Raw genomic sequence first — 23,945 nt, 5'->3', positions numbered from 1 at the left:
TGGATTAACAGATTTTAGTTATAATAACTATTTGTGATTTTGGTTCTTATTTTAGAAAGAATTTTCAGTTTGTGACAGTTACTGTTTTACTGTTAAAAGTTTTAAATTACGTTACAAAGTGTGTTCATTCAACAGTAGATGTTTTAACTGAGGGGAAACTTTACTTTGGAAACTATCCACCAGTAAATTCCAAGAAACGAATGTAAAGAAATTAACTATACGCTCTATTGGTTTTGAATAAATGTTGAAATAAAGGTAAGTTTATATTGTCAGTGTTTTATATATATGTATAAAATAGTAGTTGATTTATAGATATCAATGCTGAAAATGTGAATGCATACTTAAACCATGAATACACTATATTGAAATAATATATTATTCATTATTCTACAAAAGCTAAAGGTGGCTTCAAGGGTATTATTATATCTCTATGCATAGAACAACTTCAATATGTCACGAGAAAGAAAAGCTTCAATATGTCACGAGATAGGGCAGCTTTAATATGTCAAGAGATAGGACAGCTTCAATATATCCAAGAAACGAATGTAAAGAAATTAACTATACGCTCTATTGGTTTTGAATAAATGTTGAAATAAAGGTAAGTTTATATTGTCAGTGTTTTATATATATGTATAAAATAGTAGTTGATTTATAGATACCAATGCTGAAAATGTGAATGCATACTTAAACCATGAATACACTATATTGAAATAATATATTATTCATTATTCTACAAAAGCTAAAGGTGGCTTCAAGGGTATTATTATATCTCTATGCATAGAACAACTTCAATATGTCACGAGAAAGAAAAGCTTCAATATGTCACGAGATAGGGCAGCTTTAATATGTCAAGAGATAGGACAGCTTCAATATATCAAGAGATTGGACAGCTTCAATATGTCAAGAGATTGGACAGCTTCAATATGTCAAGAGATAGGACTGCTTCAATATATCAAGAGATTGGACAGCTTCAATATGTCAAGAGATAGGACTGCTTCAATATGTCAAGAGAAAGGGCAGCTTCAATATATCAAGAGATTGGACAGCTTCAATATGTCAAGAGATTGGACAGCTTCAATATGTCAAGAGATAGGACTGCTTCAATATATCAAGAGATTGGACAGCTTCAATATGTCAAGAGATAGGACTGCTTCAATATGTCAAGAGAAAGGGCAGCTTTAATAATTATGAGATAGGGCAGGTTTAATATGTCAAGAGATAGGGCAGGTTTAATATGTTAAGAGATTGGACAGCTTCAATATGTCAAGAGATAGGACAGCTTCAATTATTATGTCAAGAGATAGGGCAGGTTTAATACGTTAAGAGACAGGACAGCTTCAATATGTCACGAGATAGGGCAGCTTTAATATGTCAAGAGATTGGACAGCTTCAATATGTCAGAGCTGTGCCATAATCTCGAATGGCTTCAAAACTTGAGATAAATACAAAATATAGGATTAAAAATACAGATTTGTAAGTGGATATCGATCCTTTTGATACTCTCTATCTCAAGTCATTGTATATTTCTATCGGGCAATTGCTTATATGTAATATTTTCATGTACGCAAGTCGTTGGATTCATAAAAACTGGATTTAAACTTTTGTTTCGATTATTAGTATATATTCTAATTAAGCCCCCATTGTCCGTACAGTACTTATAAGTTTATATTGTATTATACCTCTAAACAACGATATTATCTTTCGTTCTTTCCAAAACTTAACTGTCATAGAAAATAGACTAGTGATGAGCAATATATGTCACCACTGAACTAATAAACTATTCAAATTCAGACACTAAACTGAAACAACTTGCATGATATCCCACTAACTTCCTAGTAAGTAAAGCTGTAATTGGAAAATATTGCGAGTAAGTACTTTCTGTCTTTGAGATCTTATCAATCATGGTGTATTTGATATTTTTGAAATTCCAACACTGAATAGAGGATGGCTTTAAAGGACTTTTCTACACAGTTCTGGTGAAAAAACAATCATTGATGTTGACGAATGGCAAAGTCAGTTGTCAGTGGAATGAGGAAGATTGTAAAGATGTCAGCATGAAATAATTAATGTCACTTTGCGAGAACAAACAATCTTCACAACGATAAAATGCAAATCTGGAACTTCCTCTTCGTGTCTTTTTTTATGTGTGTTATATTCATGATCTGACTAAATTGTCATCCATCTCATGTTCTATGTCATATAATTTTTAACCAATCAGTTGCTCTGTTCAATAAAAGGTGAGGGTAGTGGCTGAGCCAGGTTTATGCCCAAGGGAGGGGAGGCAAATATCTGAAATTGCCCGAACTTCTCGCCTATTTATTAGATTTTTGCCCGAGAGACTTGCTTTTGGGGCTGCGAAGGGGGCGGCTGCACCCTCTGCCCAGCACCCTCCCCCCTCCTTCTTTGGCTCCGCCACTGAATCAAGGATATAATTATTCATTGTTACCTAAGTATGGACTTCTCTCGTATTTTACCCGTATTATTCTAAAAGACAACACTGAGAGATGTTGCGTTCTATTCTACTGAAAGTAATTTATTGAAGAATTTTGCAAGATCAACGAAAGAACAAAGCACAAAAATCTCCAATTTAATCAGATTGTTCACTGCGATATAATGTAAAATATTTAGATAGAAGACCACTAAATGTATGCTTAAAATCTAGTAAAAGCAGAAATAAACTCCACTTAGATAGACTTAGTGAACTATCAGGTCACATAAGAGCTATTTAACAATGCCAAATAAGTGGAAAATATGGAACAATTGAATCTCATATACACGATAACATGAACAGCCCCGGTTCGATTAGCCTGTATAGACAGCAACTCTGGAAATATATTTGAAGTAAACATATTCAGGCCCCTAGCCAGACTTGATTATTCGGAGTGGCAAGTTATGCTGTATGGTGTTTAGTTGCAGTAATGAAATTGGTTGGTTTTTTCAAGACCTGAAGAACACATTTGCGTTATCAATAAAGAAAATGAACTCACTGAACAGGGCGTGATATAATGGTGGGATGTAAATAAGTAGAAAAAAATGAAGTCTAAATAGAGAAATTGCCGGTGGTTAATTAAACCTGTATTAATTAAATTAATTAGTTGTACTATTCACTACTTAGCCCCAATCATTTCAGGTTAAACATCAATTAATTTATTTTTAAATTCATTATTAACCTGGATATTTATAAGGAAACACGAACAGACTATTAATTTTTTTTTACTTGAATTAAGGCTTCGTCAGCAATAAATATTAATTGATATTATACCTTATTCATCCAAAAATCTTAGCAAATTAGTTCTCGCATATTTGCATGAATTTCTCCGAATAGAATTTGGCTTATGTGCGGAAAGTAGTATGTATTTTACATGATACACAATTTTGACAACATAGCAAAAATGATAGAAAGCTTCTTCAAGCAATAAACTGCCTTGAAGGTCAAAATAAGCATAGTTATTAAGTTAAAACTGTCATCATGTGTTGAGTCATAAGCAAAATGTCATTGACTAGGTTTTTGTACACTCCAGCATAATACGTTACAATGGGAAGTCAGAGTAGAAATTCTCACAGACAGCTGTATAACTTTGAAAACAAGGTTGTAACTGGCAGACTTGCAGCCTTTCAGAGTCAGAACGAAACTATGATGGCGTTTTCATAAGTCTGACATAAAGTTTAACTTAATTGATGTTGCAGTCATTTCGATTGTAACATGATCGTACACAAACAAGAAGCCTTACTGACGTATGGGCCGAGTTAGGTAGGGTGATTCTTGGTAATTTTTTGTAACCATATATAGCTTCTTTGTAATCATACTTGGCGTTTTTGTAATAATACCCAACGCCTTAGTTACCCATAGTTTACTGTGCTCTTGAAGTTGAGTAAATATTACTATCTTCTATGAATGAGGTAAAAAAAAAGGTATTAACTATTTATAAGTTAATACTTCCTATATTAATATTGACAATTTCCTTCGCTGTTGCTAGTATTTGATTCACAGCTATGTGTTTTTATTTATTAAAATTTATACGATACACCTTCTAACGTGGGAACCTCGGTGGTGCTAGATGCTTGCTCGCAAATCTAAAGGGTGCAGGGTTCAATCCAGGCACTTTTAACCTGGTTTACCCTTGACAATGATACAGGTCGGATGTACTGGCATAGAAAAAGAGTCCAGTCGGTTGGGACAATAAACCGATGCATTGTGCGAATGGCTTTATACCAGATCCACCGACAGTTGAAAATCATTTTCCCTTCATTGCGCACTGCATGGTTTTGGTCGTCTTCATGAGGTAGACCTACAGAAATGTAAGGTTTACAACCCCATTTAATGTCATTTCTAACATTTCTAGACCGCAACTATAAATAGAGCTTTCCTCATGATTTCAAATTTACTAGTTGAAAGTTTAAAGCAGAATTGTCATAAATCATTTGACCCAAATGAGTCTCTTGACGTTACTTAAACAAACCCTATTCAATCGGTCGAGTCCTCAAGAGACCATCCCAGAATCTTTTTATTCTATTCAAATATAATTCATAGTAAACGCAGAAGTTTTATCCAAATAATTAAAGTTAATGATATCAAAAATTTAAAATGTTCAAGATCAGCAAATGTTTTTCCCGAAAAAGGTGTATTTGACATATATTATTTTGAAGTTTAAGTAATGCTTATGTTGACTTTTTTTTCAGTAATAATTATGAAATTGCACAACCGCGTGAATCTGCCACCCATATATACTTTTAACTTTATTGACATCACAATACATGGCGCGAAATTTTGTAGCATGAACCTTTAATAATTGACTCTTAATTATTTAAGGAGGTCTTCCTTTATATACTAATAAATAATTATCCTTCTTCCCTTTTTAAAACATGAACTGAAGTTGAGTTAGTGTTTTTTTACATTCTAATGCACTGTACATAGTAATGTGTGTAGTTTTAGCCGATAAGTTTGTGTAGCCTTCGGTTTTATGCGAATGGACATAAATATTGGAGTAATATGTATACTAAAATCACGGTTCCAAGATACTTTCAGATTTCAAGGAATAAGAGCCCAAGACGAGGGTATCGTGTAGGGGTATGATACATGATACAGTATTCAGAGCAGCATAGTTGTAGTATCCTTGTAGTTCACTTTTGATGCTTGAGCTTGGTCCATAAGTGATGATATTGTTTAAAACGTGAAAATGTTAACGGTGATTTGGTTTCTTATCTGCATCACTCGTTGTTATACAAAAAATTCAGTTATATTCCGATGTTGATGTGTAACTGTTTCCTATTTCAGTTGTTCAGACACCTCTAGCTTCAATTTACACCTAAATAGTAATTTTACCTATTTTTGTTTTCAGATGGGTGATATACTGATATTCCATGCTCCTGACGGCGAAGCCTGGGCGAACTTCTTAACAAACAAACTGGTTAGCCCTTACTATGAATTACCTATTAGAAAAAGTCTATTCAACTCAGAGGGGTTCCATTTTTCAACAGAATGTCACGTACAAGTTCTCTTACTGACACCAGATTTGTTGGAAATCGCATCAAAGAATTCGACAAATTTTCTTGGTTTGATTCCCGGTCGATGTGTGGTGATATTACTTGGAATCAATAGAGAAGAAGTTCAGATGTGTTTAAGAGCTGGAGCTCAATGTGATCATTTATTTGCCTGTAAAGTGTGTTATGTGACCAATGACAGTACCACCATCACCAAAACTCTTGTTACTATCATCGAAACATTCGAGGAATTTAACCCAAGTGATGATGATATTTATTCTGTTCCACCCAAACCAATACAGATCAATCATGTCCACCAGATAATACCAAAACACGTCACACAGGTAAATAATAAAACTTTTAAATTCACCTAAATATTCAAATGATTCATTATTTCACTAATTAGGAACATCTTTAGGTTGAGTTACTTCAGATGACAGGTTGAAAACTAATAGGAATTTCATAACATTTCTTTTGATGATGGACAGTTGATTTTTATATCGGTTCTAAAAGCATGTCGCATATAGTCTGAAAATGAGGTGTATGCCTTAACTCTAGCGAAAAATGTGTACTAAAGGACCAACCAAATGTAATTAATGTAAATCCATAACACAAGATATTGATGTCACTACAAACCTTAATCAGAGAGTTCATTTAAGTTGACTGAGTGACCTCATTTCTGATTGACGATATATATATATATGAAGGAGTGAAAGTTGAAATTAAAACTAATAAAGTAATTAGTATTAATTAGAATGATGACGTGGAATGTAATAATATGTATCATCAATATGACATATAGTATGATATATTTATGATTTAAACATGCTACTAATCTCAAGTGATTATTGGGCATATTCTGTATTTGATATCGCCGCCCTACCTACCTTACAGCAGCAACTGCTCCCAAAGAATCCAGCCAATATGTACCTCAGTATATCATAGGCGGTAGACTTCCCCACATACCAAATAATATAAACTCGGCATCCCTTTCGGAGACTACACATTGCTCACATATTATGACTCTGCTGGTCGACTAGATTTAAACTATTAACTTTCTGTTTAAGCTCTTGACTATAAGTCCAAAACCTATATAGAATTTAAGCTTCACTTTAATGGTACTGAGGTGGGTGTCGCCAGCGATACAGGCTATACAGGGTATGATTACACACCTCCAGAACACCTAATGCCAACACGTCATCCTTTCTAGACTGTCCAAAGGAAATAGAAAAAAAAGTATTCAGTAATATTCAGTCATATCAACTGTATTTCAGGGTGGAAATGTTTACTTACTTCTCGATCGTAAATCAGACACAGATATTACAATCCAATGTGATCAGATTGATGAAGGTATTGTCTCAGACTGTCTGGATAAAGTTGTCTATAGCCTTAAACTTCCAGGTAAGAATTTGAAAACTGACATCATTGAATATTATTTGATGTGTTCATATATCTATCCGCGTATACATATGATATGGTGACAATCTCCAGTAAAAGATGCCGTGGTAAAACTTGCGTGTTCAGCTTCTATCTAACTGAAAATCAAAGTCCAAACTGGATGTTCACAATAAATAATAAATAATAATTTTTTTTTTTTTTGTAAACAATATTTTATTCAAAAAGAAAAGGATTGGGGACCAGGCTTCCGCCTATATCACCCGATAAGTAATTGACTTCTGAGGGAGTTTGGGAAGAACCAGCGCTGATTAGAAAACAGTTAAACTGCATCGAATCGTGCAAAACCATTGTGATGTTCAACATTGTGATCATAAATTCACATAACTTTGTTGAGAATTCGATCATCTATACCATACTCTACTGCCTGCAACATGACCAATTTGCTTGCATACTATCCCTACTACTACTAGGTGTTCTCTATATATTTTTGTTTTTTTAGAAAATATCAAAGGAAATGTTGATTTAAACATTATAACAGAAGACCAGGTCATTGGTGAAGGTCGAGTCACTGTGGACTCTAAATTAGACCAGATGAAATCGTTACTAGAAGACATCACAGATCCTATATATTTTCTCTGTCAATCTCTCGGACTATCAACTTACACCTCTGTAGCATTAGACACTGTTTTAACACAGAAATTAAAATATAAATCCTCCCCAGTATTATTCCAGCCCTTTTTATCGTTGAATGATGTACAGTTTTCAGGTAAGTTGTCGTGACTGGAGTGCTGTAGTTTTTATTCAGTATTTGGTAGTATATGTATTATGATTTAATAAGGGCTTGTAACTGTATATTTGATTGTGCACTGATTTTCTAATTTCGATGGAACGCTACCATTTCAATTCTTAATAGATAATTATTGCTTTCGGTTTTCTGAACAGCACTTTTCTATAAATAAAGAGACCTTTTTAAAGACCTTAATTCAGTATTCATTCCATGATTCTATCGATATTTCAGACGAAAAATGTAGTTCATGCTGGCCGACATTACTACACTTTGCTGCAGAGTATAATCTAAAAAAATTTACTGAGGAATTACTCAAATATCCTGGAATGATTGTAGCTGCTACAACAGAGAATTGTGAGGGTAATTTCCCATCTACAATTGCTGAACATAAAGGTCACATGGAGATTGGAAAACGTCTGTTAAATTTTGTCTTGGAGAACAAAAATGGTGAGTCGTTTTTACAAATTTTGCTACAAATTTTTTTTAATTTTTGGGTTTGGATATTTACTGTTCTTTTTATTGTGCTAAGTTTTGTGTGTTTTTTTTTTACTTTTTTGGTAATCGGTTTGTTTTATGTCGTAGTCTTCAAGGGATTCACGGGAAAACAACGGGCATGTACTAGTAACTAACAATTTGTGTTTGGGTAGATCATATTTTTTTAGTCCAAAGTCGTTAAAAATTTTCAAATTTCAAAACTGAAAACACGTGCGCCTAACGCCGTATTAAATGCATTGGGATGGACATACCATTACGTATTTTGGTCAATGGGATTTTATTGTTGATTAACTACTAATATTTCAGATATAGATAGTGGTATATTGACAGATCCTATTGCTTTAGACTTGCCACCACCGGAACCACATTTTCCCGCTAAAACTGTTCGATATGTCAATCAATTACAATCAATACCCGATCAACAGGTTTTACCGTCTGAAGATTCAGATTACATTAGAATGGATTTAGTTAACAGTACGATTTTTTTTTTCAACGTCTGTCTTTTGCTTTGTCGATCTTTCATCTTTTACTTGGCATGTTTTTATGCATTCTGGCTTTAATAGTTTATCTCTGTACTAATAATTCTGTCTTGTCGTAAACATTATAAATAATAATTTTTACCAGAGATATAGGCCTAGTACAACAGTACAGTTATCTGATCCAATTTAGGATATTTTTTTACACATATAAATATTTACAAAATTGACTTAATCTTGATATTAATTTCTATATTGGCATATTTTTTTGTTTATATAATTGACTATTTTTGTTACTTAATTAGTAGAAAAAAGTTCACCCAATAGTAGAGGAACAACACCAAATTTGTCCAGGAGAAATCAAAGAGGTAAACAGATTATTTCTTGAATCAATAGTTTATATTCTATAAATGTGACAAGGTTTATTAAACACATATACTACTATATAAATGAAACAATAATGCACACTAATTACTTTTCTGTATCAAATTGGGATCCATACTGTGACCATAGAATAGATGTATGATACGACTACAAATATCAATGGATATTAATCACTCCCCTTATTATATTTTAATCTTTAGGTCAGATGTTTGCTGGAAACAGATCAGCTTCAGATAATGATGCTTATAGAATGTCTTTAATGAATAGAGATGGTACGTTTAAATGTATTAACCTAATACTATTTTCCCTGTCGTTATTTAATACTTGACGATTTCTCGTGTTTATTTATATATGTTCAAAGGGCACAAAAAACCCAGTGCCAGAATCTTAATCTGTAAAATAGAAACATACCTACTGAGATTATACTCAGATAAGTGTTATGGTATTATGGCCAGCACGGCATTACATTTGTATATCTTATTAAATAGAGTCACCAAGACGTCTGGTGAAGGACCGAGAACTACCAAGAGCCCCTTATATACCAAAGAAACCAACAAGTCAGTCATTCGACAGTTCAATAGACGAAGATGAGGATGATGCTATTTATAGCGTCCCCCCTCCAGCTTCACCTCTCATCCAACCACGATTTAGACCGGATGTTTTCAGTGATACCAGTAGTCATAGATCTTCAACAATATCAACAGCATCTTCTACCACCAGCAACCATCAGCTATCTACTAGTCAACCAATATCACCAGTTAAAGGTATGTTTAGTGATGGACACTTTTATTTGTAACCCCTTCTTAGAGAGTTCCGTTTAATTGGTGATTGATTCAGGGTAAAAGTATCTTCCTTATATTTCGATATTCTTGCCACCCTTTTCACTTTGTCCTTTGGTGGATACTGCAATAAGGCACAGATGGGGAGGACATATTTCAATTGATACCACAATTCATTGATGAATATAATATAGCAAATTGTTCAAACAAATCACTCAAATATCCAATATAATGAACCAGTACATTACTTATATTCTAATAGTGTAAGGGGGAACCTATTTATCTAGAGTTATTTTTTTACAGTTGAGGTGACACATTCCGAAGCAGGTAGTCCATCAACATTCTGTATCAGTGAGATTAGTTTCCAGGAGCAAGCTCAGTCCAAACTCTCTGCCCAATTTTTATCAGTAGATTCCGGGTCGGTATGTACACGAATCATCTAATTAGTTGCAGATTTAATCACAGACAGTATAATAGCGTGACAAAGCAACAATAATTTGTAGCTTTTGCACGATCATATAACTCTTCCACCAAGAAGATTGTACTTTGTTTATGTGTCTGTTTTTATAGTTTTCTCTTTATTTGAATTGCATTTTAGTCTTTCAATATTACCTCTGATTTATTAACAGAGAGAAGACGTGAGGGTTGATAAATCTATAAGAAGAAATAAAACCATTCAAGCTAAGATCTCATCATTCCTTAGAAAGTTTAAGACAAAGATGAACAGTAGTGCTGATGTACCAAAAACTGAAAAGGTAACTACATATTTCCAGGAATAGGGTTTTGACTATCTTATTACTTTCTTATGTTGTTCAATATAATCCATGAGACAATCCAACGTTTTGTCGATGTTTATCTTTAGCTAGCTACTCGGTTTGTTTCTTATGTACCGTGTGTCATTAGGAAATATATCTTTCGTTCTTCCCTTTTCATATCTTCTAGAGATTTTATCAATACTTTCGTGTGAATAAACTCCGCATCAGAATGAGCTATCATCTTGATAGTTAAACCGAATCGTGACTTCCTGGTAGCTTTCACAACGTCAGTTTCACTTTCATTTTCAGAATTTAATGGGTAATACATTTAGCTGATGAAATTATTTGATATATTTTGCTACGCTCAATTTTGCTTGTGTATTTGTAGAGAAGTAAAATCTATGGGCGATCAATTGGAAGTGATCCAGGGTTTGATAGTGACAGTACTTTAGCTGCTTTAGTCTTTGGTAAACAAGGCAGAGCTGGTAGTTTATCTTCAGGTAATAATAACAGAATATGAATAATGCCCGAAATGAGGGAACAAATAAAGTATTTAACTCGTGGATTCTTGATCTTTGAAACATAGTTGATATAGGCACATTTGAAGAGCCACTTCCAGGGAATAACCATTTCTATCCTTCATAAAGACACTCACCGGCTGGTAGATATTGTATAGAAACAAGTACATGCCATAATCACAAAGAGAAAACCGACAAATCGCAACACTTTAATTTAAATTCTAAAATTAATTAGTCATCATTAATTATCGAAATGTCAATGAAAGATTAATAAGGCCCTTTATAACGTTTACATTGGTAGTTAGTCTGATTGATGCATGAACTATTCGAGATAGCCTACAATCATTGGTAACAACAACATTCATGATTTAATGTTATTTAAATGTTTTCCTATAGTTTTCATTCTGCTTACCTATTGTAGATAAGGTTGAAGTAGAGACTGAAAGAGATAGTGGTAGTTTTAGTGAAGAAGACGATGATAAAATACATGCCATGAAAGAGGTGGGGGTGTATAAGATACTTGTATTTCTAGGGCTTATTGTCTGAGTAAAGTCAATATTTTTGGGGCTAGTTGTTCATTATTTTTATGAAAATTGGAATAGCAGCCTCTAAAATGTACTGTTAGTCTGAAAATGTCTTTACGTTAATAACATAAAATACACATGAGCAAGCATTTGCAAAATTTGTTTTTACAGAGTACAATTTTTAGCCAAAATTTGGGTTGAAATTTCTAGGAGAGAAATGTGTTTCTTTTCGATGGAGCTACAAAAGAACAGGTACTTTCATTACTTACATCAGCCTGACCGTGGAACGTTTCTTCCTGGTTTATATGAACTTGCGAGGCGTCTTATCAAAACTTTGTTTATTTCAGTCTGTGGCCAAAAGGGATGTGAAAAAGACAAAGAAGGGCGACAAAGCTGGTCTTGTAAGTAAATTTTACCAATTCTTCACTCTTAACACCAATTATCAATCCTGGTTTGACACGAGATTTTATTTTTCACATAATTTTTTCTTATCTGTATTGGACTTTTATATCCTAAAAAATTGCGTTTTTATTTATTTAATAAGACCTACATATAACTTTTAATATAGTATAATTCTGATTCGGTTTTGTTCTCAATGCTTAAGTTTTCTAAATCAGATTTCTGATGCTTTATTGGAAACAAAATATTTATACAGTAACTTGATCAATATTCTGATTACAGGCAAGGAAGAAATCAGTCCGCGTAACTAGAGTATTGAAAGAAGAAACAACTGATGCGCCAGTTGTACCAATAAAACCATCACCAGATAATGACCTTCTTTAGGGTGCAAATAATTTCTGGTTGTAGATTTGTACAGTGACGGCTGCAGAACCTTGTACTGGGAGGGGCCAACAAAAACTATTTTCGAATACCTAGGAAGGGTCGGGACATTGGTTGTAAATAAAGGGCTTAAATCCTACTTTTTATGCAATTTGAAAGAGTATTCTTTTAATATTATCTTGTATAAATGATAAATTAAATGAGAAGTAACAAAGTAAATTGAAGAATACTCCCACCTTGATACTCTTCAAACAGTAAAAAGTTTGCATAATATTATGAAAAAATTGGAATATATAGACCATATATTATACCTTATGTTAATATGCATTCGTTAACCCTAACAGGGTCAGAGTTTCTTTAACACATGGTTTGAATGTAGGTTTATTATTACGGCTTACTGTATATCGCCTGATATGGAGATTTTATTCTTTAGTCATGGCTTTTTGACAAAGTTGAGACTTTGAATTTTATGACTAAGAGGTAGTATTCCTTTCAGCGATACTTCCATTCATTGCTTTAGTCGAAATGAATTTACCAACATATGCTCACTATTTGTTATAATGCATGTATTAATGGTTGAATGTCTTTATTTGTAAATTATTTTGTGTAATAAAATTGTGAATAATTCTTTTTGAATAAACGTAAACATATTGTGTATTCTTTTTTCTGACATAGTGTCAACAGCTACAATGTGCCAAAACTTTTTTACCCGAGAACGTTTTCGATTTATAAACAATAGAGATTGCGTTCTTTAACTTCATTGGACACTATCAGGTACAGGTTCTTTTCAAGCGATGCGTTGTATTGTGTATCAGATTTGATTTTGTCAAATAATACTTAACTGGTTCTCTATTTTATAAATTTAACAAATAAGTCAGTTTTCGGTCAAGGGTACTGCAGGTACTGCCACATGCTTTATAAGCCAGATAAAACATTTTCCCTCGGGTTTTTATGACATTTAAAACCCCTTCCCTCGGAAAATCCCTCGGTATGCGGGATTTAAAACATAATAAAAACCCTCTGCTGTGTTTTACCCTATGCATAATCATAATATGTATAATATAATATGCCTTGACTTACGGAAAGAATTCTAAAAATCTTTAATTTTTCTCCAGCTTTTCTATAATTATGTATTGCAAGCCAAAATTAGACATATTCCAATTATTTATAACATGAATTGGTTTAGTGGGGTTCGGTCTAGGCTAAGATAGTGAAAGTACGAATTTTTTATTTATGCCGTTAAGGTTTCTTCCAATTTCTCCCTATCTCATTTCGCCTGTTTAGCCCTGACATCTTAGTTCTGTTTTTCCACATAAGAGATTATTCTTTTTCCGGGTTTGAATTTCGATCGAAACCGGTATTGTGGAGTTTTAATTTGTAATCTCTTTTCTGCATGCTTATGTCATTCAAATCCAAATTCTTTAACGAGGACATGATTCAACTAAGCTTTTATAATTTATAAAGAGAGTCTTTTATAACACATAATAAGGTGTAAACAAAATATATTTTCAGAGAAGGTAAAATAGGTGTATTTTGAGTGAGTACATTAGTGGATTAGTGCATAAGCACAAGTGTAACACTCTTGCATCGATAAAAACATTATATACCTAATTTCTTGTAAAAAATGTGACGTTCAATATGTTGGCGAAACTCAAAACGCGTTGCGTACTCGTCTTAGCGGTCATCGCTTCGATATACTCTATAAGAAAGATAGACCAATTGCGAATCATTTCAATTTACCCAATCATTCCATTGAAGATCTTTTTGTTTTGCCTATAGAAAAAGTACCTGTACCAACATTGATCAAACCAAAAACCAAGCGATTGCAAAGGGAGAGTTTTTGGATAGACCAACTACAAACAGTCATATCTAACAGCCTAAATATCCAATATGACACAACCAAATCATACCCTTCATTGCAACCTACAATACTACAGCTAAAAATGTCTCTGTCATTGTCAAACGCTTTTATAATGAGCTCCAAGATGAATTTTCAAACGTTTATACTAAACGTTTAGTCACTGCATATAAAAGAAATAAAAAACTGTAGTAATGTATTGGTTCATGGTAGATTAGAATCCCTTACATCAACTCCCTGAAACAATTGCATTGGAATTTGAGTTGAATATATTTTTTCTTGTAATTTCTCTAGAAGTAATAATCTATGAATAATCTTCATAAAAAAAAAACATATTCTGTTTCAATTGAAATAGTTTTCATGTTGAAATCCATAGTCTTTACTTGTGATCTAGGCCAGTGCTTCTATAGGAGAGTATCTTCTATAACACCTATAACTAACCCGCACGTTTGACCTGGATACAAAGTGTTGAGTGACACCCAGATAACTCTACACTTTGAGATATTTGGGAAACAATTTAACACTAGTTTTAATCTAGTACTACTCTAGTGTTCCAAGTATCCCAACTCAGCGTTTCAGAACACTGGCTTAGCATGAGTTTTCATATCCCTTTAACACTAACCCCCAGAAGTTTACACGATGCAGAGGCCAGCTAAAGATTACATTAGTGTAGTGTTATCGTTTGCCGGTATGTTTTTCTTGCCCATCAACTAGGCAGTGGCTGCTAGACAGGATAATTTTTAAAGACAGACTGCTTCAAGTAGTGCTAGAACTTTTTCGTTTGTATTTGACAAAAGCGTTTAGTCAGAGTCACGTGGGCTTAGGTCTGACATTAGAGTAACACTAGAGTGACACTAGAGTACCACAAGAAAAAATGGGAGTGGGTTAAGCTGTTGTTTTGTAAGTGTGACACTGATGCTATTGTTATGGTGACTGGATTAACACAAACCCTCTGTATGAGATTTGGAATTTTGTGTACATTTTAGGAACTTTTCTTTTCGTTACAAATTTGTCTTGTGCTTACGTATTATACAATAGTTCAGATTATCACATTTTGAAACGCACGTAACAAATTCTGGCTTGATGTTCGTGTCTATTATGATTGATTTGACGTAATAAGAATACAGCCCTATTTTTCAATATAAGTTTCTTTCTCTCCAATGAATCTGCTAAAATTATAAGCCTTACAGCCAGAACCATTCCATGACAGATTGTCGCCAGATCTCCCACATGGACCGACGAGACGGATAAGCCAGGAATTTAGAATAGAAGCCAATTTTCGCAAGTTTTAGAAATTCATCTGGAAGGGAAATTTCTAACCAGTAGCCACGAGATCGACCTTTGACCTTCACCCATTAGTTGAGTGCATTGTGAAAACATTACCGTAAACCTCTTAAAATCCTACCAATATTTAAAAGAAAATGTCGGATTTGGCCAAAAAGAGACAGATTAGGGGTGGGCATAGAGCGTCAGCCAAACGCATGATGAATAAAGCAAGCAGATTAATTGAAAGCCAAATAGATGATGATGAAAATGGTTCAATAACAATTAAATTAAGCCAAATTAAAAGATCACTGGAAAGAAAAATTGAAACATTAGAAGAACTGAATTCTACGTTGATAGAACTTACAAAGGCAGAAGATGTCGCAGCTGAAATTGACGAGTCGGATGCCTTCAGAGACGATATTGAATTCGCCATTATTGATATAAATCTAGCATTGTCTAAACTATCAAAACCAAAAGTTAACCGGAAGTTACAAAGCCAGAAATTTCACAGAACATAGATCAAAGCCAGGAATTGTCATTTACAAGCCACCAGGACCCACATAGCCAGAACCTTGCAGAACCGGACGAAAACACATCTTCATCTACAACTCCAATGTCAGAAAATGGTAGTATAAATTCAAAAAGTACAAAGCGTGTTAGAGTAAAATTACCAAAATTAGAACTTAAGAAGTTTAAGGGAGATTCCATTGGATGGTTACAATTTTGGGAAACTTTTGAATCCTCAATATATCTGAACGATGAACTTTCGGAGATTGATAAATTCAACTACCTACATACCTTGATGGAAGGTGAAGCTGCAGACGCCATAACGGGTCTACCTGTTATAGGATCGAATTATCAGGAAGCCATAGCTATATTGAAAAAACGGTTTGGAAATAAACAGAAAATAATAAACAAGCATTCAACAAACCTGCTTCATTCAGACTCAGTTCGTGACATATCCAACTTAAAGGCTCTGAGAAGTTTATATGATAATATTGAAGCAAACGTTAGAAGTTTGAAATATCTCGGTATTTCAGTTACAACTTATGGTGCCCTGTTATCACCGATCGTAACAAAGAAACTACCAAAGGAGTTGCTGCTGATAATTAGCAGAGAACTGAAAGAACAAGAATGGAATTTAGATCTAGTTATGAGGCAATTCGAAACTTGAAGCCAGGGAAAGAACAGAAAATCGTGAACCGACAGAGATAATTCTTCGCATCAGAGCCATAGCAAGGGGTATAGAAAACCGTACACTTCACCTTACAACAAACCTGCTACAGCTACAGCCACTGCCGTTTACACAGATACATCTACGCAACAAGCAGCGAGAACAACGCACTGTACGTACTGTAGAGGTCAACACACGTCCACATCTTGTAAAATAGTTAGTAATGTTGATGCCAGAAGAGATATTCTAAACAAGTTTAAAAGATGCTACATCTGCCTTCGTCGGGATCATTTCAGCAGAAATCAGGAAGAGTATGTCCAATTTGCAACGCTAAACATCATGTTAGTATCTGTCCGAAAAGGGAACAGTCACAGCCTCAGCCACCAGAACCCAGAACTTCACAAGTCAGTCAAAGCCAGTCACAACCAGTCAATAATAGTACTTCATCGTCATCTACTACCCTTTACACATACCAAGAGAAACACCGTCGCCACGTATTTTTACAGACAGTCAGAGCCAATATGTCCGCCACTAGCGAGTCAAATAAAGTAGTTAATGGTCGCCTACTAATGGATGGTGGAAGTCAGAGATGTTATATTACTTGCCGAATGAAAAGAAAACTTGGATTGAAAACCCTAGCCACCAATAACATTGTCGTTAAAACCTTTGGTTCTTCAGATGGAATCAGTCAAACTGTAGATGTCGTTGAGTTGATTATAACATGCATGGGTGGAGAACGAAAAATAATTACCGCCTATTTTGTACCATTAATTTGCCAGCCAATTATACGGGGAAGTTTTGCAAAGGTTAAGCATCATTACCTACAATTCTCCAATCTAACCTTAGCCGATTATAATATAGATGAAGAAGGTACCGGTACCACAGATATCGACGTTCTCATCGGAATGGACCATTATCTCTCAGGTTCTGTTGAACTAGGAACTGGGCAAAATCACAATGTTTTCATCACCACATTGCATGTATCAGCCGAAGACAATCGCCTGGAAGAACAATTACACAGATTTTGGGAGGTCGAAGCCGTGGAATTAACGTCCACATCAATACTAGAAAGCCTTCGAGATAATTTGAATTTTGATGGGGTCAGATACACAGTGAAGTTGCCATGGAAACAACCACATCCATTATTGCCAGATAATTATTCCTTGAGTCTCAAAATATTTAGAAATTTATATAAAAAGTCAATCCAAAACTTTTGAACGAGTATGACGCCATCATTAAAAATCAGATCAGCCTTGGGATCGTTGAAGAAGTAGATGTAGAATCACCAGATATTGGAAATGTCCATTATTTGCCATGCTGTAATACGTCAGGACAAGTTGACCACAAAACTATGCATTGTCTACGACGCTTCATCAAAATCCGAAGCCGTGGGATTAACGTCCACATCAATACTAGAAAGCCTTCGAGATAATTTGAATTTTGATGGGGTCAGATACACAGTGAAGTTGCCATGGAAACAACCACATCCATTATTGCCAGATAATTATTCCTTGAGTCTCAAAATATTTAGAAATTTATATAAAAAGTCAATCCAAAACTTTTGAACGAGTATGACGCCATCATTAAAAATCAGATCAGCCTTGGGATCGTTGAAGAAGTAGATGTAGAATCACCAGATATTGGAAACGTCCATTATTTGCCATGCTGTAATACGTCAGGACAAGTTGACCACAAAACTATTCATTGTCTACGACGCTTCATCAAAATCCGAAGGTTTGCCATCTTTAAACGATTGTCTTCGTTGGTCCTTCGTTGAATCAAAAGATATTCGACATCACCGTACGTTTTCGTACTCATCGCATTGGTAGCAGACATAGAGAAGGCCTTCCTGATGGTAGCTATTGACGAAAAGGATCGGGATTACGTCATATTCCTGTGGCTTGATGATATCAACAGTTTCGAACCACAACCAAAGGTTTGGTTTTCAGATTCACCAGAGTGGTATTTGGATTGACATCGAGTCCATTTCTCTTGAATGCCACTATAAAATGTCATATGGAACAGTACGCCACGGAGCAACCAGATTTTGTACATAAATTTCTGCGATCCATATATGTGGACGACCTAACTGCGGGAGCAGCCACTGATCAGGAAGCCAAGGAATTTTACGAAAACGCCAATTACAACCTAGCTTCAGCTGGATTCAACCTTCGAAAATTTACTTCAAATTCAAAGTCACTTAACCAAATAATAAGCCAGAAAGAAGCCGCAAATGGAATGAAAATTGACAATGATCTCGTAGAGCAAGTAATCAGGGAAGAAGATAACACGTATACAAAGTCCATATTAGGTGATTCCACTTATGAAGATGAACAAATTCTTGGTGTGAGATGGAATTCAACATCAGATCATTTCATCTTTGATATCAGTAAAATAGCTGATGCCAAAGACAATACCCCAACCAAACACCATGTAGTCAGTGTAGCCGCAAAATTTTTCGATCCACTTGGTTTCCTTTCGCCATTCATCGTTAAATTTAAGCTTTTCTTTCAAGAACTCTGCCGCACCAATCAAGATTGGGACACCCCATTAGAAGGAGAATATCTTAACCATTGGAACCACCTTTTAGCCGCACTATCATCTATGCCATCGACATCTATTCCGAGACGTTTCAATTGTGGTATACTTGAGACAGTAACCAGTTATGACGTCATTGGATTCTGTGATGCCTCAACCATAGCCTATGCCGCACTTGTTTACCTGAGAATTAATACCCCTAATGGTTCCTTCATCAGATTTATAGCATCAAAGACAAGAATTTCGCCGCTTTCCCATACCACTATACCAAGACTGGAATTGCTGTCCGCTTTGATACTTCCTCGACTAATTAACACCATCAATGAAGTTTTAAAGGAAGACATCCAGATATCAAACACAATATGCTTCACTGACTCCAAAGTAGCATATTATTGGATAATTAACGAAGCTGGTGAATGGAAGCAATTCGTTCAAAATAGGGTAAACGAAATCCACACACTCACATCAGTCAGCAGTTGGAGACACTGTCCCGGAGCCAGCAACCCAGCAGATTTGCCTTCAAGAGGAGCAGATCCATATTTATTCTTGAAGACCAGAATGGCTGCCAGAGTATTCGATACAGAGCCAAGAGCCAGCTGAAGATGGGAACTCTCTGCCTGAAACAATTTGGTATGAGATTTGGAATTTTGTGTACATTTTAGGAACTTTTCTTTTCGTTACAAATTTGTCTTGCGCTTACGTATTATATAATAGTCCAGATTATCACATTTTGAAATGCACGTAACAAAGTCTGGCTTGATGTTCGTGTCTATTATGATTGATTGGACGTAATAAGAATACAGTCCTGTATTCAATAGGTAAATATAGGAAGATAAAAAAAAGGGGATTTTCTAGAGGGAAACACCAGTTATTATGTGACGTTATTATATACGTACAGTCTTATTGGCTATTATCATAAACCACGCCTTATTAAAATAATTTTGACTATAGGTCATTTAGGGAGCTCATAACATAATCATATTTCATACAGATACCATATCAGTCTGGAAGCAGACGTCAACTGCGAAAGCCTCCAGCACCATTTTGTTCTCTTTGCACAAGTTGACATCAATGAATGGTAAATCGAAGAACTGCAACTTATCCTGAAGTATGTGAAACGTTATTTGTAAAGAAAAGTTTTTGTACCAGGAAGAATAATATACCGACGAACAGGGTGAACTTAACTATTCAACTTTAATAAGTAACATACACTGCAGATTGCTATATTATCATAAACAGGATATATATTTGTCCAGAAACAAAATATACTAGCTACGAAGGCTTTTGGAAATTATTTCTGTTACACTTTGGGAGATGTAGGCTGTATACTCTCAACAATGTCTGACAATATACCAATGAGGCAAATGTGTGAGGAGGTAAAGTCAAAATTTTTTGGTGTTTTAGATGAATGTATTAACATAAACAATGAACTAGTAGCAGAATTGAATCATTTTGAGAACAGAAGGCGATATGGAATATCTGAACAGAGGGACTTGACGATAGCAAGTGACGCCTGGAGGCAGTTAGTAGACAATATCAAGGAACAGAAAAAAGTGTTGGAAGAAATAACTACAACCTACCGAAAATTGTTCAGTTATAATGGATGTGGTAAGTAGGTCATTCTAACAATCATGCAGGGTTATCTGTTAACCATAACTTTGGAAAACGTCTAAGGGTTACTACAAATGCCATCAATGATTATTGATTGCGCTACCATTTCACAATGGCTTTAATATTTTACTGATGCTTTGTTCTGTAAAGCAACAGCCAATACCATTAGTTAAATCTTATTTAAATGCTCTCCAACGAAAAATTGAATTAATTTGGTGCATACAGACACATATTTTGGGGTAAAAAAGTATTTTTAAATTTGTTGAAATAAACTGGGACAAACTGCCAATCATCATCACACAGTTGAACAAATCATCTGAGATATCGTATTATTTCACGTTTTATGGGCAAAATAGTACATACGATTTGGAAAATGTATACCAGCTTAGCAATAAAAACAAGCGCCATTTTTGTTTATTTCTGGTTGACTACACCGATAATATATTACACAATCTGTACAATTAGTACTTCTGAAGACTATTTTTTAGGTTAAAATGGCTGATGGTCGGAGGTACCTTACCCTAGCCTACTGCCACATGACAAAGTTGCAATATCGATGAAACGATATTCATTGATAAGCTTAGCAATTGTCATCATTTAAACGATTTATTTGAGAAGCGTAAATATATCTGAATCGAACCGAAATTCTCTAAATCATAATTGCATTAATTCCGCGAATAACATATATACTGGTGTGCTTATCATATATTATATATTAATATTTTGTTACAAATTTGTAATTACAGGATGTAAAATGCGGTTAGAAGAGATTGAATGCAAAGGAACAGGTAATAAGATAATGCTCGTAAACACCTTTGGGTCTGTTACAGTGGCGGCTAAGCCTGTTACAGCGACCGACCGTTTGGTTTCTTACAATAATAGGTGGATCTGTTTCAATGACGGCTGGGTCTCTGTGGCGTCTGTACGGGGGATACCAAGACCCCCCGAAAAGAGGCTTGTCCGGGTGAAAGAATGATCTGTCGCACCCCCTCCCCCTCTCACCTGAAAAGTTTAGTGGCCCCTGCTCGGTCCCTTCACCCGATGTTTCCTAGAGTGATCCTCAGTCTTACAATGACGAGTGGTTCTGTGAAATTTAGTCTGTTACAATGCTACCGCAAAGTCCCAGTTTGTTATCGAAATGTCCATTCTTTTTTTTTTTTTTTTTTTGTGGGACTTTGCTACGGCAAAGTCCCAGTTTGTTATCGAAATGTCAATTCTTTTTTTGTGGGACTTTGCTACGGCTCTAGTTGTGGGACTTTGCTTTCAGCAAAGTCCCAGTTTGTTATCGAATTGTCAATTCTTTTTTTTTTTTTTTTTTTCCGATTTTTACACACCTTCCTGAGCTTAGACTACAATAGTTGCAGCAACCATTCAACATTCACGAACCTTAGATATAGGCGACGATGTGCATACATATATTTTGGATCTTTTTTGCAAAACCGGAAGTGCCACAGTTCAATATATGCAAGAATAGATAATCGGCTCTAGAAGTCGTATTTTTCGGTCGATTTTCTTTGGGTTTGCATTTTTGGAATCTACTGTTAAAATCTGAAAGAATAGCAGTTTCAAAATTTCAAAATTCGAAAATTTGTCGCAGACATTTTTTTTGCCAAATTTTGCATTTTTTTCATTTTTTTTGCTTTTTGTCTGATTAATCTGAAAAAAATTGAGCAAAGACAGTTTAAGAATGTAAACAAAATGGTACAGTCAAATTTTCAATTTCACTTCCGGTTTAAACAGGAAAACGATGTTCACTTCCGGTTGAATATCTTCCGGTGTAATTTGTATAGGACAAAAATTTTTATGCTGATAGGTAGACAAAGTTATGACAAAAAAACGAAGAAAAAAAAATCCGGAACACACGTGAAATTTTGGCCGCCATTTTGATTTTTCTGAAATGATTCGATTTTTATTCAGACATAATGGCTCATCCGATTTAAATGATTTTGGTGTCAAATGAAAGAAGATAAAAAAAAACATGACATTAGGAAGCCGTTTTTCGATTCTCAATTTTGCTTTTTTGCAACATCCGGTTGAATTTTTTCAAAGTTTGAAGGGTCATATCTCGTGATCGTGAACTTTGATGACCTTGACCTTCATAAGGTCAAAGGTCATTGACCATAGCTATCAGTTAATACTTTGACATTTGACCTCCGACATGTACTTCCGGTTTTATAGCTGTCCGAAAACAGCCAAATTCGCAACTTTGGACTGCTCTAGCCCGTGACCTATTTAACCTAGAGGGTTAATTTTGTCGGATTCTTAATGTGCTTTTCATGCTCTTTCAAATGAATTATAACAATCGTTTTTTAAAGCAAAATTGAAATTCGTGAATTTTTCAAATTTGAGTTTTTTTTTACAATATTTCTGTTTCTTTGAGCGTGGTGTGTATATATCTTATGACCTATTTTATGTAGAACATTGAAACTTGGAACACAACAAGACAATTTGAATATAAATTAACCTATGACAAAAAAGTTGAGGTGGGCGTGGCACATCCGGGTGGAATTACTAATTGTTTACATTTTGGGAAAGGGGCATAACTCGCATAGGATACATTTGTTCAAAAAGGAACTTTGCACACAATTACCTTATTTTTTTGGCCAGTTTGTGTTAATAGGTCAATTGTTTCAGCTTTATAGTTCCAAAAAAAGGAACGGGTTTTGAAATTTCCATATTTTCAATTTTCTATTTTGACCTTTATTGACTCTTGTTGACCTATATCTTTTGACCTGTATGATGTAGAAGCTTTAAATTTGGAATACTACATAACATTCAGAATATCAATTAACCTATGCAAAAGAAATTAAGGTGGGCGTAGCACATCCGGGTTAAATTACTCATTATTGACAATTTTGACAAGGGACTTAACTCGCAACGTATACATTTGTTCAAAATGGAACTTTGCATACAATTACTTCATCCGTTGAGCCACGTTGTCTTAGAAGTTCGATTGTTTCAGCTTTATAGTTCAAAAAAAGGAACAGGTTTTGAAAATTCAAAATTTTCAATTTTTGACCTTGACCTTTTTTGACCCTGATTTTTGTAGGATCAAAGGTCATTCAAATTGGTTATCTATTTATACTTTTATATTTGCTGTCCTATCTCAACTTCCGGTTAT

The 23,945-nt window shown here is 34.7% G+C and overlaps 2 protein-coding genes across 2 annotated transcripts in view; both read left to right on the top strand.

The window, feature by feature from the left end:
- Positions 1–476: 476 nt before the first annotated feature.
- Positions 477–12,380, top strand: LOTGIDRAFT_154659 (hypothetical protein; the record flags this gene model as incomplete). Its single annotated transcript, XM_009063858.1, has 14 exons — positions 477–545; positions 5,340–5,825; positions 6,756–6,882; positions 7,379–7,645; positions 7,898–8,113; positions 8,468–8,635; positions 9,222–9,293; positions 9,510–9,785; positions 10,104–10,222; positions 10,430–10,555; positions 10,944–11,055; positions 11,495–11,574; positions 11,945–11,998; positions 12,279–12,380. The coding sequence occupies 14 exons, from the start codon at positions 477–479 to the stop codon at positions 12,378–12,380; spliced, it is 2,274 nt and encodes a 757-aa protein (XP_009062106.1).
- An 8,170-nt stretch (positions 12,381–20,550) lies between these two features.
- Positions 20,551–23,945, top strand: part of LOTGIDRAFT_154658 (hypothetical protein) — a gene marked incomplete at both ends in the record, with an annotated part of 9,911 nt that continues 6,516 nt past the window's right edge. Inside the window, 2 exons of the mRNA XM_009063857.1 lie at positions 20,551–20,821; positions 21,571–21,612. Coding sequence (XP_009062105.1) covers positions 20,551–20,821; positions 21,571–21,612 — 313 coding nt within the window. The remainder of the gene's footprint in view (positions 20,822–21,570; positions 21,613–23,945) is intronic.

The sequence above is a fragment of the Lottia gigantea genome (assembly GCF_000327385.1).
Source record: "Lottia gigantea unplaced genomic scaffold LOTGIsca_6, whole genome shotgun sequence".
Classification (NCBI taxonomy): domain Eukaryota; kingdom Metazoa; phylum Mollusca; class Gastropoda; family Lottiidae; genus Lottia; species Lottia gigantea.
Note: the sequence above shows the minus strand (reverse complement) of the source record. Positions and strands in the feature narration are given on the sequence as shown.